At 45.8% G+C, this 18,489-nt stretch overlaps 1 protein-coding gene across 1 annotated transcript in view; it reads left to right on the top strand.

Moving 5' to 3' along the window:
• The first annotated feature begins 353 nt into the window (after positions 1-353).
• The window catches only part of PDE4C (phosphodiesterase 4C), a 60,718-nt gene continuing 42,582 nt past the window's right edge, over positions 354-18,489 (top strand). The window contains exon 1 of the mRNA XM_043978118.1: positions 354-739. Within this exon, the coding sequence (XP_043834053.1) occupies positions 480-739 (260 nt within the window). The 5' untranslated portion in view covers positions 354-479. The remainder of the gene's footprint in view (positions 740-18,489) is intronic.

The raw sequence follows: 18,489 nt of genomic DNA, 5'->3' as shown, positions 1-18,489 counted from the left end.
CTCGAGCACTGAACGAGGTGGGGGAGGGAGGAAAGGAGAGGAGGGGCTGGATTCCGCATCTTCGAAGGGGGACTGCTTGCCGGCTTGGAGTAGGAGCCTTTTCGAAGAGACAACCCCATGGCTTCAGCACCTCAAGAGCAGACAGCTCCCCGGAGCCCAACCTGCTGAGGGGTGTCCGCCCCGGGGTACCAGGAGAGATTTAGCATCTATGAGGACAGCTCTCGGGTTTACAGCTTTCTGTCAACCCCCCACCCCCACCCCGAGGCTCGAGCTGAATATTGAGCCTACCTGTCTAGAAGAGCCCTCCCCACAGTACAGCGAATTCAGCACCCATTCGGGGGACAGCTCCCTGGAGCGTGAGCTGCGGGAGGAACTGGCCTTGAGCGTGAATCGGCTGCGACCGAACATCCAGCGCTGACAGCTGCCAAGCGCGGAATCCGGCGCGGGTATCTAAGCCGCCGGGAGCTGGAGGATTTGGCATGGAGAGCCCAGGAGGCGGCGGCAGCGGCGAGGAGGAGGCGGCTGCGGAGGTGGCAGAGGCGATCAGGCTGTGCCGGACTCTTAGCCGGGAGGGCGCGGGCTCGGCCAAGCCCCCCAAGCACCTGTGGCGGCAACCTCGGACTCGCATCCGCATCCAACAGCGCTTCCACTCGGACACCGACAAGTACCTTTCGAGTCGTTGCTCGCGACCCGGCCTCAGGAAGTCCCGGCGCTCTTGGCCCTCCTCATTCCATAAGCGGTAGGTGAACTGGCAAGGGGAGGCCCGGACCAGCTCAGACAAAGCTCACCACCCCTATCCCTACCCCACCCATAATTAGCCCACGACCAGGACTCTCTCTAGGCTATCTCCTCCGATGGGGGACAGAGGAGGAATCAACTGGGTTGGGAAAGAGAGACCAATGTGAGCTTCCATCCTTGCTTCTCCTGAGTCTGGGGTCTGCTGTCTCCTAGGCCAGAAATAGGACAGTATTCAAGTGAAGGGACTCGGTGAATCATTGGAATTGTGTGTGTCCTTGTGTGACCTTGTGTAATTGGGAGGGGGGGCTGTCTATGGGTGTGTGTGAGAGAGAAAAAGAGAGAGAGATTATGGATATTTAGTATTCTATCCTGGGGTAGGGGAGCTTGTATGCCTGCATCGTCTTCACATGTGTTTTTGCATGTATAGAGAGGTGTATATTAATGTGCAAGATCTGGCTGCTTCAAAGACAAGGAAAGAAAGAGGAAAGGGTAAAATTGATATCTATATTGTTTGTGTGTGAATGGGGGGAGAATACTGAGATACACAAATACACAAAGAGGAGAGAGAAAACAGAAAGGGGGAGGGATATTGAGAGAGAGAAAGCATACTAAGAGAAGGGGCACACAGAGAGAAAGAAATGTGAGATAAGACTAGCTTGATATTTATGTAGAGCTAGAGTTTTGCAGCCCATCTTCCCATACGTTGAGAGAAGCAGTGTGGTGTAATCTGAAGAAAGCTGGGCTCAGAGCCAGGAAGATCCAAGTGCAAGTCCTGCCCCATGCTGGCTATGTGACTCTGAGCAAGTCAACTGACCTCTTTGTTCTCTAGGTACTCATCAAAGTCTAAGGTTGCAGAGAAGGCACTGATCTACATTGCTATAGGAAGTTTATTTTTTCACCTGAGAACTACTATACAAATGAAAATAACACATCCAGTATGAATCCTTATGCTTTACATATGGAGACACAACAGCCATGTGAAATAGATACCGTGGGGATCATTGTTCCCATTATACTAATTAGGGAACTGTGATACCTGAAAGGTTAAGTACCTTGCCTATGGTCACACACCTAGTAAGTGTCAGATATGGAACTTGAACCAAGATCCTGGTCCAGAAACCATAAAGTACACCACACCATCTACAGAGAGAAATAGAGAGAACAAAGTCCCCCTTCCCCTGCCCCCAAGGGAAGGGGCCAGAGCAGATATTGCTTTGTCATCCCTCTCCCACCCCCACACCTCCCTTCAGCCCAGTTTGGGATTAGAGCAGGTAAAGCCCTGGAGGTTGCTAGGCTAATGGAGCATGGTCTGTTTGTTCAGATGCATAGTGTTCCATGTACCTATAAGAGAGAGCATGGAGCATAGAGGCTGTTCTTCATTCAAAGACCCTATGAAGACCCAGAGGAGTCAAGCCTGAGAGAAGAGATGTACACATCCAGAACAGACACCGAGACACACAGAGAGGATGGGGATGTGAAAAGACTGAAACAGGAAGAGAGGAGAGAGACACGGATTGAGCAGCAAGATACTAAGAAACATATACAAAAGAGAGGGCCATGGAGATACACAGAGAGGGGAAACAGAGACACATAGAGAAGAGACAGAGAAGGGGGGGGGGGAAGTGGGTAGGGCTCTCCAGTAAGACAAGGAGCCAGCACAGAGAAAGAAAGGGGAGATGGTGGAGAGAGACCAAAACAGAGAGGAGAGACCGAACACAGATAGATACACAGCAAGAAGAAAAAAAAGACACACAGAGATAAGCAAAGACAAACAAGTACAGAGAGGTGAGGGATATGATTATTTTCATTAGTATCTTGCACTTGCTTCTACATTTATTAACAGCTACCAGCCTGCTGCAGTAGATAGAGCAGAGAGTTTGTAGTCAAGAGACCTGGGTTTTCATCCTAGCCCTACCACTCAGTGGCATGATATCAGTGGCATGATTTTGAGCAAAGCCCTTCCTCTTTCTGTATCTCAGTTTCCTTCATTGTAAAATTAGAGGCTTGGATTCAGTGATTTCTCTGAAATTGAACCAATCCTACCTCCCAATGCCCTATCAAAATTCCAGTTTGGTGAGCTGGATATTGGGGGGGGGGGGGAATGACTCCTCTCATTCAATTCCTCAGTTGCTGAAGTGAAGGAGGGAGCTAGCCTCTATATGCCTCTCACCCACTGCTTAGAATTAGAAGAAATTGGGGCAGCTAGGTGGCACAGTGGATAGAGCACCGGCCCTGGAGTCAGGAGGACCTGAGTTCAAATCCAGCCTCAGACACTTAACACTTACTAGCTGTGTGACCCTAGGCAAGTCACTTAACCCCAATTGCCTCACAAAAAAAAAATCTTAGAAAACAGAGCCTGGAAAAAAAGGGTAAAAAAGAAAACAGTGTCTGGAGTATCAAAGAACAGACACCATCTACTCTATTCTACTACCACCACCACCCACTTCACAAATGAAAAAACTAAGGTTGAGAGAGAGGCAGATACTTGCCTAGCAGTGTTTTGTTAGTTTTCAGTTATTTCAGCTGTGTCTGACTCTTTGTGACCCTATTTGGGGTTTTCTTGGCAAAGATAGTAGAGTGGTTTGCCATTTCCCTCTCCAGTTCATTTTACAGAATGAGGAAACTGAGACAAACAGGGTTAAGTGACTTGCCCAGGGTCACACAGCTAGGAAGTGTCTGAGGTCAGATTTGAAATCAGGTTTTCCCAACTCCAGGCCTGGTACTCTATCTACTTGGACACCTACCTTTCCCCCCTAGTATCATCCAGTTTACTTAAATTCTGTTTAATGAAGTGGAAGAGGATTCTTTCCTTTGCTTAGACATTCTCATTGAAGGGAGGGAAGGCCTAGCAATGGAAGCACTGGATTGTTAGCTGTCATGGCGGAGCAAAGGTTTAGGAAAGTAGCAGGAGAACCCACACAGAAAACCTAGCCTGGTCAGCTCCTACCTCCTTTATCTTCTCTCCATGTTCTAGGGCCTCCATCCCTTGTCCTCACCTCCCTTCCTTATCTCCATTGACTAATGCTTCCCCTACTCATATTCACTTAAGCAACAAGGAAACTAGTCATAATAGCTGGGGACCCAATGTTGTGATTGTGGAGCCTGCCTCAATGTTGTGGTTGTATCTATCTTGTTCTCTAGCATTTTATCTGTGTCATGTGTCCATGTATGGAGATGGGCTATGTGCATCACAACTGGCATTCATTAACGTCTGTAACATGTGGTTGTACACAGGTGGATACTGTGTGGGCTAGGTTTGTGTGAATACACATTCAGGCTTTGGACATGACAGGGCCTATGTGCACTAGCTCAGGACTCAGCTTCTTTGAAACTATTATAGGATCTGGGCAGCTAGGTGGCACAGTGGATAAAGCACCACCCTTGATTCAGGAGGACTGTTCAAATCTGATCTCAGACACTTGATACTAGCTGTGTGACCCTGGGCAAGTCACTTACTTAACCCTCGCTGTCCCCCCCCCAAAAAAAACCTATTATAGGACCTTGGGGATGGGGGGGGCGGAGAAGGAGAATGACACTGGGGTCTCCCCTCACAGCATTCATGATGAAGGAGTCCTCTGTTTCTCCCATTGTCTATGAACTGACTAAAATCGGGCAAAGGCAAGGCTGGAAATGAATACCTGCCCCTGCACCATAATTCCTCCTTCCTTCCAAGTCAGTATGGGCAACCATCATTGCCTCATGTTCCCATCTCAAGAAAACTCAGCCCCAGGCTCCTCCCTCTCAGCTCTGTTGCCGCCCCCCTGCAGCTAACTCATTACCTCCCCTCCTCCATGATGGCTCCCACTGCGCCTCTCCTGAATTTGTTTTAATCAGTGCCCATTAGTGTGTCTGGCAGCAGCCTCAGATGATGTCCCTAATGAAAAAAATGTCTGCTTGCTCTTCAGGCAAGTGCTTAAGGGAAATCAGTATGTGTGCTGGTAATGGGAGGCAGAGAGGGGAGAAGGGTGGAGAGGGCACCAGTGTGTGTCTAAATGTAGAAGACCAGAGCCAGAAAGGATCTCAGAACCCAGATCAGCTCCTACATTCAATAATGTAAAATCTGTAAGGTTCCACAGAATAGAGAACAGAGAAACTGGGAATGCCCTAAAAACATAGACCAAGCCATTAACAGGGACTGATTGAGCACCTGCTATGTGCCAAGCACTGGGCTAGATTCTGAGCTATGTGAAGTATTCTTAGAAGTGTATTTGGGGCAGCTAGATGGCGCAGTGGATAGAGCACCGGCCCTGGATTCAGGAGTACCTGGGTTCAAATCCGGCCTCAGACACTTAACACTTACTAGCTGTGTGACCTTGGGCAAGTCACTTAACCTCAATTGCCTCAAAAAAAAAAAAAAAGAAGTGTATTGAATGGGGCAGCTAGGTGGCGCAGTGGATAAAGCACTGGCCCTGGAGTCAGGAGGACCTGAGTTCAAATCCAGCCTTAGACACTTGACACTTATTAGCTGTGTGACCCTGGGCAAGTCACTTAACCCCAATTGCCTCACCCCCCCCCCAAAAAAAGAAGTGTATTGGAAACATGTATAGCTTATGTTGAATTGCTTGAGTTCTTGGGGGTGAGGTGGGAAGGGAGGGAGGAAGAGAAGTTGGAACACAAAGTTTTAAAAAACTGATGTCAAAATTTGTTTTTACATGTAATTTGGAAAATAAAATTCTAAACAGAGAAAGAAGTATATTGGAAGGGGGCAGCTAGGTGGTGCAGTGGATAAAGCACCAGCCCTGGATTCAGGAGGACTGGAGTTCAAATCCTGCCTCAGACACTTGACACTTACTAGCTGTGTGACCCTGGGCAAATCACTTAACCCTCATTGCCCAGCCCCCCCCAATATATTGAAGGCTTGAGGAGCAGCCTAGGCAAAAATACAGGGGGGAGATGGAAAATAATTTAAGACTGGAAATCATTAATAAGACTGAAAAGGGAAGTTGGGAAACAGACTGTGAAAGACTTTCAACAATAAACAAGAGTCTGTATTTGATCCTAGAAGTAAGAGGGAGCCATTGGAGTTCATTGAGCAAGGGAGTAACATAGTCCAACCTTGTGCCTTGAGAATATCCCTCTGGCAACTGTTCAGGGGATGGATTGCAGAGAGGAGAGATTTGAGGCTAGGAAACCATTTAGGATTCCAGTGCAATAGTCTTGACATGAAAGAGAGAGAGGAGACCTGAACTAGGGTAGAGTCGTGTAAGTATGAAGGAAGGAATCCATGTCAAAGGTCACAGAGTGCCAGAATCTTTAAAGATGATCTAGCCCAATGTCTTCATTTTGTAGATAAGGAAACTGAAGCCCAGAGAAAGAAAGAGACTTGTTGAAGGGCACAGAAGGCCAGTATCGAAACTGGAACTCAAAATTCTAGTCTTCCAAGTGCCCTCCTAGGGTTCTTTCTAGTCTTCTCAGGTCCTGGGTTCTAGGTTCTCCAGGAATTCTCAGGTCTCTGCACAAATGAGAAGAGCCCATAACTGTCTACATGACTGTGTGTTGCTGTGATTGTGTGATCTGCCTGCACATATCTATGTCAATTCAATTCAACCAAGTGAACATTTATTTAAAACTTTCTATGTGTTGGGTACGGTGCTAGGGAGTCGATTTCCATGATCAAGAACTCTGAAATTTAGGGGCAGCTAGGTGGCACAGTGGATAGAGCACCAGCCCTGGATTCAGGAGGACCTGAGTTCAAATCTGGCCTCAGACCCTTGACAATCACTAGCTGTGTGACCCTGGGCAAGTCACTTAACCCCAGTTGCCCCACAAAAAAAAAAAAAGAACTCTGAAATTTCTCTGTATGACAGCTATTTCCTGTCTTTCTCTTCCCAAGCTTCATTTCTCTTCCATCCTTGCTATGACCTCCAGCCCCTTATTCCTTCAGGGCTGCTCAAGCCCTTCCTCCCTAAATTGGCCTTACTTTCTTCCCTTCCCAATATTGACTTTGTAGCTAACCAATTAAAGAATATGCTGCAGTCTACCCTCAATTCCCTTACTCCCTTCTATTGTAGTCCATCCTCTGCCAAACTCTCTTCATCAGCATTATCTACTTTTACACATATACAGCTGAATGGAACTGGAGGAAGTCACAGAACTATGCAGATCAGCACCTAACACAGTGCCTGATCTCAGTGGGCCTTCATTGCCATTAGGTAATCCCTCACTGAAAACTCATCCCAAATTGACTATTTCATACACATAGGCTGCTCCAAAACTCTTTCCTCTTCAGGCCTTCCTTCCACACTATCCCCTCCCAAATCCCTCTCAGCAGAGGTCTTCCTGTCACACTTGACTGAGAAAACAATGAACATTCTCCAGCAGGCCACTGATCCCCTATTTCACATCTCAAAACTCTTTGACATCCCCTCTTCTCTCCCTTCTGCTCCAACTTCTGAGGAAGAGGCATTCCTCCTCATTTCCAAGGTCTACTCCTCTCTTTATGCCATCAATCCCATCCCATCCCTTCCTTTTTCTCCCTTCCAGATCAACCCCCCTCCTCTCTCTCTCTTTCCCTCCCTTCCTCTTCCTCCTCCCTTCTTCTTCTTCTTTTCTCTCTCTCTCTCTCTCTCTCTCTCTCCCTCTCTCTCTCTCTCTCTCTCTCTCTCTCTCTCTCTCTCTCTCCCTCTCTCTCTCTCTCTCCCCCTCTCTCTCTCTCTCTCTCTCTCTCTCTCTCCCTCTCTCTCTCTCTCTCTCTCTCTCTCTCTCTCTCTCTCTCTCTCTCTCTCTCTCTCTCTCTCTCTCTCTCTCTCTCTCTCTCTCTCTCTCTCTCTCTCTCTCTCTCTCTCTCTCCCATTTCTGTCTATTTATCTTTCTCTCTGTCTCTGTCTCTCCCCCCAACCCAGTCTGTCTTTGTCTCTCTCCTGGCTCCTTCTCTGCTGCCTACAAACAAGCTCAGGTCTTCTCCATCCTTAAAAAACTAAAGCCTTCACTTGGCACACCATCCTCTAAAGCTATCATCCCATATCCCTCTTCCCTTTCACAGCCAGATTCCCAGAAAAATCTGTCTACCCTCATCTCCAGTCTTCTTCTCAAGCTTCCCTCAACCTCTTATAACTCTGAACCTCATCTTGCAGCTGAAACTGTTCTCTCCAAGGTTACTAATGATTTCTTGATTGCCAAATCTAATAACCCATTCTCACTCCTTACCCTTCCTGACATCTCTGCAGCATCTGACACTAATTAGCATCCCATTCTCCTGGATACTCTCCCTCCCTTAGGTTTTCCTGCCATCCTTATTTCTACCTGCCTGGCTGCTCTTTCTCTATCTCCTTTGCAATATTTTTTTTTAATTTGTTTTTTGTTTGTTTGGGTTTTTTTAGTGAGGCAATTGGGGTTAAGTGACTTGCCCAGGGTCACACAGCTAGTAAGTGTCTGAGGCTGGATTTGAACTCAGGTACTCCTAACTCCAGGGCCAGTGCTTTATCCACTGCGCCACCTAGCTGCCCCTTCTCCTTTGCAATATTAACAGCCTTAACCCATCCTCTAACTGTAGTTACTCTCCAAGCCTCTGTCCTTAGATCTATTGTCTGCTGCAGCTAGATGGTGCAGGAAGTAGTCAGGAAGACCAGAATTCAAATGTGGCCTCAGACACAGACCAACTATGTGACCCTGGGCAAGTCAGTTGACCATTCTCAGCCTGAGCACCCTCAGCCTCAGTTTCCTCATTTGTAAAATGGGGATAATAAAAGAGCTGTTGTGAGGATCAAATGAAATAATGTTACAGTATGTCACAAACCACAAAGTGCTATATAACTCTAGTTATTATTATTAATAATAATTATCATTAATAATAATTATTATCTTCCTATGCCCCCTCCCTTGATGATCTCATCAGCTTTCTTGGGTTCAATTATTATCTCAATGAAAATGATTCCTAGATCTTGATATTTACCTCTAGTCTCTTTCCTGAGCTCAGGTCCTGTTAGACATTTCTGACTGGGTGTCTCATGAGCATCTTCAACTTGATATGTACAAAAGAGAACTTACTTTATTCCCACCTAACCCCCTCCTCTCGTTGGTGGCACCACCATCATTTCAGACAGCCTTGGAGCCATGCTTGCCACTTCCTTTTCCCTGAAGTCTCATATCCAATCAGTTGCCAAGTCTTGTCAATTCTGTCTCCAGGACATCTCTTGTCCTGTTCCCTCCTCTCTGATCACACAGCTACAACTGTAGTTCCCGTCTTCACCTCTTGCCTAGACTTTTGCAATGACTCCCTGATTTGTCTCCTTGCTTTCATTCTCTCTTCTCTCCAATTCATCCCACACATAGCTGCCGAGCTAATACTGCTAGAGCACAAATCTAACCCTATTCCTCTGCTTGAGGAATTCAGTGGCTTCCTATTGCCTCTGGGGCCCAATACAGACTCCCTATCTTAGCATTTAAAGCCCCAAATAATCTTACTCTGTCCTACCTTTGCTGACTCATTAAACATCACTGCCTTTCATGCATTCTGCCTTCTAGCCAAACTGGCCTACTGCTCCCTGTTCTTGCAAATCTATCTCCTACCTCTGCACCTTTGTACATGATATCCCCCACATCCAAAATGTGCTTCCTGCTCTCTGCCTTTGGGAATTCCTAGCTTCCTTCAAGGCTCAAATGCTACCATCTACAGGAGGCCTTTCATAGTCTTCTTTGCTAGTAAGGTTCTTCCCTCTAGAATTACATTATCTTTACCTCGTATATACTTCTCAGTTAATAAGCATTTATTAAGCATCTACTGTGTACCTGGCACTGTGCTACTCTGTGGACCTCTTGAATCCAGGAGAATGTAAATCCTTTGAGAACTGGTATTATCTTAGGTTTTTGTATAGCAAATAGTAGGAGCTTAATAAATGCTTTATTGAATGGCTACAAAGATAAAAATTAAGCAGTTCTTATTCTTAAGAGCTTACATTCTACTGGCGGAGGGGCATATAGGGAGATAAGGAAATATAAGAAATGAACAAAATAAATACCAAATGTGGGAAAGAGCCCTAACAAGAGGGGGAGTCAGAAAAGCCTCATGTGGCATTTGAGTTGAACCTAGAGGCATAAGTGAGGAGGAAAGGCATTTGAGGAATGGAGCACAGCCCCAGCAAAGGCAAGGAGGTAGGAAATGGAATATCATTTATGAGCAAATAGGCCAGTTTGACAAAGTATATGAGGAGGAGTTGTGTGAAATAAGCCTGGAAAGACAGGCTGGTGTCAAACAGTTAGAGGGCTTGGAACTACAGGCTGAGGAGTTTGTATTTTATCTTAGAATCTATAGGGAGGTCCTAAAGTTTCTAGGAATGTATCTGTTTATCTGGTCCCCTCTTCCCCCTCCCCCAAGGAGACCCAGTAGCCACAAGAGAAGAAGCTTAGACTTTTAACCAAGGAATTTTCCTTTGTTTCTGGTACCTCATCTCTAAAATGCAAGAATTGGACCAGATAAGGACAAAGTGTTCCTTCTGTTTCTTTTTTTTTCAAAACCAATTTTTATTGATATCTTTTGTTTTAGATCACTTATATTACCCATGATATCTCTTTTCCTCTCTCTCTCCCAGAGAGCCATCATTTATAAGAAAGAATAAAAAAAGAGGGGGGGGGGAATAGTTTGGCACCATTAGGAAGGAAGAAAACAAGCATTTATGAAACACTTACTATATACCAGGCACTGGGCTAAGCCCTTTACAAATATTATCTCATTTGATTCTCATATCAACCAAAGGAATTAGGAGCTATTATTATCCCCATTTTACAGTTGAAGAAACTAAGGTAGACTGAGATTAAGTAACTTGCACAGGGTCATATAGTAAGTATCTGAGGCTGAATTTGAACTCAGGTCATCCTGACTCCAGGCCCAGTGCTCTATCCACTAAACCATCTCAAAGTAGATCAAGAAGTCTGACATTTTCTATAGTATCCATATGCAAAATGAGGAAGGAAGTACTTTTTCATTTTTTCTTTGGGGCCAGCCATGGCCATTATATTTTTATAACCTTCAGTTTTTATTGTTTCATGGTGATTCTTTTCACCTACATTGTTACAGTCATTGGGTATAGTCCTGGTCCTGCCTACCTCAATTTGCATTAGTTCATATAAATCTTCCCATGCTTCTCTGTAGTCACCATATTCATCATTGCTTACAACACAGTAATATAATCTACCATTCATGTACCACAATGTAGCTATTCCCTAATGGATGGACATCTGCTTTTTTAGTTCTTTACTACTACAAAATTGATATTATAAATATGTAAGGGGAGGGGGACTTGATTCCTACAAACACCCCTCAGTGTTATATGCCCTTTAAACTACCTTCCCAGAGGGCACCTACTACTTCTATGGGTTCTAGGTTGCCCTGTGGGTAACCTATAATTCAAGAGTCTCCGCAGGTGTACTTCCTATTAACAATCAGTCAGTAGACACTGCTTTCTCTTGGTATAGGCATTTACTTAACATCTATGAGAAGAATGGGTACAAACCAATTAGAACAGAACAGAATAGAATGGGATGGCATGGCATAGAATAGAATAGAATAGAAAAGAAAAGAAAAGAAAAGAAAAGAAAAGAAAAGAAAAGAAAAGAAAAGAAAAGAAAAGAAAAGAAAAGAAAAGAAAAGAAAAGAAAAGAAAAGAAAAGAAAAGAAAAGAAAAGAAAAGAAATCACACAAATTAGGACTGATGGGGCCAAGGCAATTCCCAGCTGTGAAACTACAGGGATCCAATGTTCTTTCTCTCCTATGAGAGTCTTCGTCAGGGGCAGCTAGGTGGCACAGTGGATAAAGCACCGGTCCTGGATTCAGGAGGACCTGAGTTCAAATCCAGCCTCAGGCACTTGACACTTACTAGCTGTGTGACCCTGGGCAAGTCACTTAACCCTCATTGCTCTGCAGGAAAAAAAGAAAAGAAAAGAGAGTCTTCATGAAACTTCGCTGAAGAACAGTATCTCTTCCTCAGTCTGCTCCTCTCCAAAGATCAAATCCAAACTGCCAGGAGTGGCATTCTCTTGAGTCCATCACTGGATTTTCTCTTTGCTGCCAGAGGTCCTGTTCCTTGAAGCTGCTTCTAGCCCTGGCCTCAACTGGCACTCTGCATCTATGCTCACTTAACCAGACCTCAAACTCTCTGAAGCTGATTCTCTGATTGCTGGAAGGGGTGTCTCCTCCTGAATCAGTAGCTTCTCAACTAGAGGACAGTGGAGGAAAGGGAGGGAGAAAATGAAATCCTTTCCTCCTCTCCCACCATCCTTACCCACCCCCCCAGGAGATGAAGAGATGGGTTCTTATGAAATTGCTGAGAACCACCAGGGCTTAGCATATAAGACATGGAGGTAGCACAGTGAGTAGAGCATTGGACCTAAAGTCAGGAAGACCTGAGTTCAAATTCAGCCTCAGACACTTACTATGTGACTCTGGGCAAGTCACTTAACCTCTGTCTACCTCAGTTCCTTTAACTGTAAAATGGGAATAATAATCACTCCTAACTGCCAGGATTGTTATGAAGATCAAGTGCAATAATATTTATAAAATACCTAGCACATAGTAGGTGCTTATATAAATGTTTATTCCTTTCCCTTGATTCCCCCTTATTCCTGCAAGAGTACTACCATTTTTTTTTTTGCTAATCTAATGATTCTTCTCTCTTCTGACTCCACCAGAGAGGAGTTCCTCCTCTGAAAAGGCATAATAGGAGGTAATGACTTTGTTAGCACATTAAAACCTTGTCATCTTTGATTATATCTGGTGGCTATATCGATTAGCAGAAAGAAGGAGAACCAGCTTCCCCTCCTTTGATGTATCCAGGTCTGACTTCTCTTTATTGGCCTGCTAGGCATACATGTCTGGCACAGCAATCTCTAGGTCAAAGGTTAAGGACACTTTAATTGCCTTCTTCAAAGAATTCCAGGTTGCTTTCCAAAATGGTTGGAACAGTTCAAAGCTCCACCAAGAGCACATCTGCGCATCCATCTTTCCACAAGCCCTCCATGTTAACGGTTCTTGTCTTTCATCTTTGCAGTTTCTTGTGTTAAGTCCCGTGATTCACTGCCTCAAGTCTACTTGTCATCAGCCTTAGAAGTGAAAGCCAAAAAAAAAAAAAGAAAGAAAGAAAAAAGAAATGAAAGCCAGTCCTGGGGATCTTGCTATCCCTTCACTTGTCCCCATAAGCCCCATATTCCAAGGGGGACAGCTGGTATCACCAGTAACCCCCTGGAGTTTCCCATCACATCATACTGGCTCCTTTTCTTCAATGTCCCCATCAAGAGGACTCTGAAAGGGGTTTCTCTGTCTCCCGCTCTGGCATTCAGTTTTCTTCTCTGCTCTACAGGAGGCCCAAGCCTTGAGTTCTGCCTAGCTTTGCTACTGGGCACTATACACATCCTTCTCTGTCTCTGAACTACTCCTGGAAAATGAGGGAGATAAACAATGTGTTCCCACACATTCCTCCCAGCTCTGGTATTCTGTGTCCTATGAATCCTCCCACCCCTGACATTCTGGGTCCTAAGGATCCTCCCAGATGACATCCTCTGTTCTAAGGGCCCTCCCAGCTCTGACATTCCATGTTCTAAGGATCCTCCCAGATCTAGAGTTCTCTCTTCTAAGGTAACTTCCTTATCTGACATTCTGTGTTCTATGCTGTAAGGACTCTCCCAGCTTTGACTGTGAGATTGTGAATCTATGGGGAAGAGATCTATGCTCTTGCCTGAGGACAAAAAGGTTTGCTGGAGGGGTTATCTCTATAGGAGACAGCTGCCATCTTTTCCTTCTAGAAGCTCAGTTTATCAATGGTCATTTGTCTCTAAGATCATACCTTAATAACAATAATGATTCATCATTTTAAGGATTGTGGCACAGTGCTCATCTTGTCTGCTTGTCACATCACTGTGACAAAAGTAATGCAGAGATTCTAATCCCCACTTTACAGATGTGGAAACTGAAGGTCAGAGAGGTTATGCCCAGGATCACTTAACTAATCCAAGTCAGAAGTCTGAAAGACAGCAATCCAAGTGGGAATCTCTTCTATGCATTGGGTTCCTTCCAGCCACTGGATAGCAAACCCCATTTCTACACTGCCTTAATGGTTGTTGCGGGGGGGGGGGGGGGCAGTGAGGGTTAAGTGATTTGCCCAAGGTCACACAGCTAGTACGTGTCAAGTGTCCGGGGTCGCATTTGAACTCAGGTCCTCCTGAATCCAGGGCCGGTGCTTTATCCACTGCACCACCTAGCTGCCCTTGGCCTTAATGTTTGCAAAGCACATTTCTCAAGCTACCGGGGGAAGGGTGGGACGAAGAGAGGAGCGGTAAGTATAGCACCAAGAACCACGTCTTAAAGCCCTCGGTGCTACGGAGACGGGACAGGGAACCTTATGTGAAGACCGAGCTGTCTTGGGAACTCATTGAGCCCTGCCCCGCCCCAACACCCCTCCCCTCTCTCATCCTCCCCGACCCCGCGCGCAACTCACCTCCACCTAGCGGCCGGAGTGCGAAAGTGCCTTTCTGCCTTGGGCAAACCCATTGCCTTCCACCAGTGGGCAGGGTCCTCCTATACTAGGGAGGGCGGCAGGGGCTGGTGCCTTTGAGATGCCATTGTTTCAATCCTTTGCCTTATTAAGTGAGCTAATTGGGGCTGCTGATTAGCGGTTTGATCATCTAAAATCATGTATTAGGAATTCGAGCTGAAAGAAACTTTACAGGCAGTCCACAAGCATTTATTAATCTCCTGCTGTGTGCTAAGCACTCAGGATACAATCTAGTCCAACTCTCTCTTCTTATAGATGAGAAAACTGGGGCCCAGAGAGAAGGAACTAGCTGAGGATGATACATTTGGATCCAAAAGGGACCCGAGAAGCTATCAAGGTCAATCCCCTCATTTTACACATGAGACAACTGAGACCTAGAGGAATCAAGTGATTCCACTCAAGTCACACAGCTAGTAAACACTAAAGGTGGGATTTGAATCCCCAGGTCTTCCTCACTCCCGGCCCAGCACACATCCACTAATGCTGATTCTCATGCTTGTCTGGGTTCACACAAGGAGTTAGTGGCAGAGACACAAAAAGACAGAGACAGAAAGACAGGGACAGAAACAAAAGGACAGACACAGAGACCAACAGAGACAGACAGACACAAACAGAGACAAAGGACAGATGGACAGACAGACACAGACACAAACAGAGACAGAAAGACAGGGATAGAGAAAAACGGAAAGATGGACAGACAGACACAGAGACAAACAGAAACAGACAGAGACAGAAAGACAGGGACAGAGACAGACAGACAGAAACAGAGACAGATGGACAGACAGACACAGAGACAAACAGAAACAGAGACAGAAAAACAGGGACGGAGAGACAGTAAGAAAAAGAAAGAGATAGAGACAGAAAGAGACAGAGACCAAGGGAGAATAGGAGTCCTGTTTGTCAATCATCAGTTCTAACGAACCCCATAGGCATAAATGAAAGAATCCTAAGAATAGAAGCCAGGAGGTTTATGCTCTAGTCCCATCTCAGTCACAAAGAAACCACTTTAGCGAAATCACTTCCCCTTTCAAGTCCTCCACTTCCCCATCTGTAAAATGGGTACTTTGGGCTCCATAAGCCTCTAGGTCCCTCAGGGACACCTTCCTAGCTCTGGGGCCCTGCTAAAGGCAAATCTCTGAAAGGAAATCTACAGGCAGGAATGAAAATTGATGTTGAGCCTTCCAAGTGAAATGATGTGCAGAGACAGTCCCTTGCTGGCCCTGGGATCAGAAGCTTCCTGAAATGGGAGGAGCCGGTCATGGGAGAAGCCCACCTGGGATGCAAAAAGCCTGCTCTCTGGGAAGAGGGAGACTTCCACTAGGTCTGCCATCCTAGGAGTCTTGGCACAGTGGGGAAAGTTCTTTTTTTTTCTTTTTTTTGGTGGGGCAATGAGGGTTAAGTGACTTGCTCAGGGTCACACAGCTAGTAAGTGTCAAGTGTCTGAGTCTGGATTTGAACTCAGGTCCTCCTGAATCCAGGGCCAGTGCTTTATCCACTGCGTCACCTGGCTGTCCCCTGGGGAAAGCTCTTAATGCTAGTGCCTTCCCTCTGATGATTGCCCCCAATTTATCCTGTCTGTGGACTATCTGTACATAGATGTATGCATGCTGTCTCCCCCATCAGACTGGGAGCTTCTTGAAGGCAGGGATTGTCTTTTACCTCTCTTTGTATACCCAGAACTTAGCAGGTGCTTAATAAATGCTTATTGCTTGACTAACTCTGGAGGCAGAGGACCTGAGCTTCAATCCTGGCCCAGCCTTTACCTTCAAAACCTTGGGCAAATCACTTTCTCTCTTTGGGCCTCAGTTTCCTTCTCTGTAATGAGGCAATCGTTCTAGATGGCCTATGAAGGCCCTTCTCACATTACATCTATGATCCTAGGATTCTTCATTCTCTATTCCTAACACCCCCACTCCCACCCCCCACCCCCGCCCCATCTGCCTCCATCCCTATTTGGAGAGCTGCACCTTCAGTCTCCTCCTCCCTTCTGGCCCCTTCCTTCCTCAAGTTCCTTCTACCTCCCCTTCAGCCTTGAGCCTGAAAAGTGTAGCCAGAGAAGGAAGAGGCTGGGAATGAAGAATAGCAGGGGGTTTCAGTGCTTTAGCATGGCAGGGACTGTGATCCAGGATGCCATTGAGGGCTTCAGATGGGCCAAAGCACCTCCTCCCCACCCCACAAACACACAGACATGCTCCAAAGGGCAGGGCTCAGAGCCCTGGCATCTCCCAGGGGAAGGGTAGGAGCTAAAATTAGACCAGGGCCAGCTATGGGATTATTTTTACCCACTCAGAGCCAGCAGGGCACTTTCCCACCAGGTGTTTGGTTGCAGAGATAGGGGGGGAAAGTGGGGGAAGGGACTAAGGCTGTCCTGGTAACTTCTAGGAGGCTCCTTGGTATCCAGCTTCTGAAGCTAGACATAACTGGGCACCCTGGTCCAGGAGATACTTTCTGAAAATGGAAATTAGTTCCTGGGAAGAAAGAGAATGTGAACACTCAAACCCAGACACACACACACACACACACACACAGAAACATGGAGACCTACACACTCAGACCCTCCCCTCATATACACAAACCACAGAAACACCAAAACATTGACTTCAACAGACAGAGACACACAGAAACAGATATGCCCCCATTCAGAATTGCAAAAATCTCAGAATCAATGAGACATGCTTCCAAACCTAGACACACATGCAGGGACCCACAGGTAAACCCAGGCCCCAAAAATACAACCCTCAGAAACAATGAGACATCTGCAATCAGACCCAGAAATACACACTAATGAAAAGAAATCATCATACACTGAAATATACAGACCCACAGAAGTACAGACACCCATAGCCAGACCCAGAAACACACGCTACTCCAGTGACACCAACACACATTGAAATATACAGAAATATCCAGACACCCACAGCCAGACCTAGAAATCCACACTAATCCAGTGAAATCAACACACACTGAAACATATAGACCCACAGAAGTACCAGATACCCATAACCAGACCCAGAAACATACCCTACTCCAGTGTTGCCAACAAACATTGAAATATACAGAAATACCTTAGGCATCCACAGCCAGACTTAGAAACACACACTAATCCAGTGAAATCAACACACTGAAATATACAGACCCACAGAACTACCCAGATACCTATAGTCAGACTCAGAAACATATCCTACTCCAGTGACACCAACACACATTGAAACATACAGAAGCACCCAGATACCCACAGCCAGACCAAGAAACACACCCTACTCCAGTAACACCAACACATGCTGAAATATACACCCAGAAACCTACAACCAGACTCAGAAACACACTAATACACACTGAAACATACAGACCTACAGAAACACTAGGATTACTATACTTTGATCCAGAAATATACCTTCAGCTCCTAAACCTGCTGAAATTCCAAGACAAACATTTCCAGACACTTCACACTTTCTTATCCAGACCCAGCAACCCACACAAACCCAGACATAGCAGACCTGAAGGAACACAAAACAAACAAACAAACAAAAAACTATCCTTCTGGGTTTGGACCCGGTCCCTTCTCACCACACAAACAGTACCATCCTCAGATCCAGAAAACACCCACCCAGGTCTAGGCAGGCAAACATACAGATCCAGAGAAACTCTGACACATAAAACCCAGACCCAGAAACATGCTCAAACTAGAGAAATGCCCAGACCCAGAAACAAAAGGAGATCCATAGAGATACACGCATACAGAGGCACTGAAATATACCCAAACACAGGATTGCTGTCCCCCCCACTTCCCCAAACAGAAATGGAAAAAACCCAAATATTAACGAAGATTCTGCTGCCTGCAGGGCCCTAGTCATACTGAGAGAACTAGAGACACCTACAGAAATCAATACAGTACAATAAAGGACGTGATTAAGTCTTAGAGTGAGGGACAGCACGTGTGACAGATAGAAGACTGGCCTTGGGGTCAGCAGGACCTGGTTTCAAATCCTGCCTCTGACACCCTAGATCTGAGACTTTATTGAAGAAATAATTACAAGTTTGAATTGGTACAGGGATCTCCCTATACCAAGGAAAACTCACCTTCTGCTCCAACTCCACCTCAGCCAAAAAATAAAAATACCTGAGTACACACCAACCCAAACCTTTGGGTATAATCACACAGACACAGACACAAACACACACAGAGACACACACAGAGCCCAAATTCACAGATGTGTACTCAGATGCACACACCCACCAAGCAGAAGAAGCCTTTGGGGTTCCAGATGGC

This window comes from Dromiciops gliroides, chromosome 1 (assembly GCF_019393635.1).
Source record: "Dromiciops gliroides isolate mDroGli1 chromosome 1, mDroGli1.pri, whole genome shotgun sequence".
Lineage (NCBI taxonomy): Eukaryota > Metazoa > Chordata > Mammalia > Microbiotheria > Microbiotheriidae > Dromiciops > Dromiciops gliroides.
This window is presented reverse-complemented; position numbering and strand designations above follow the sequence as displayed.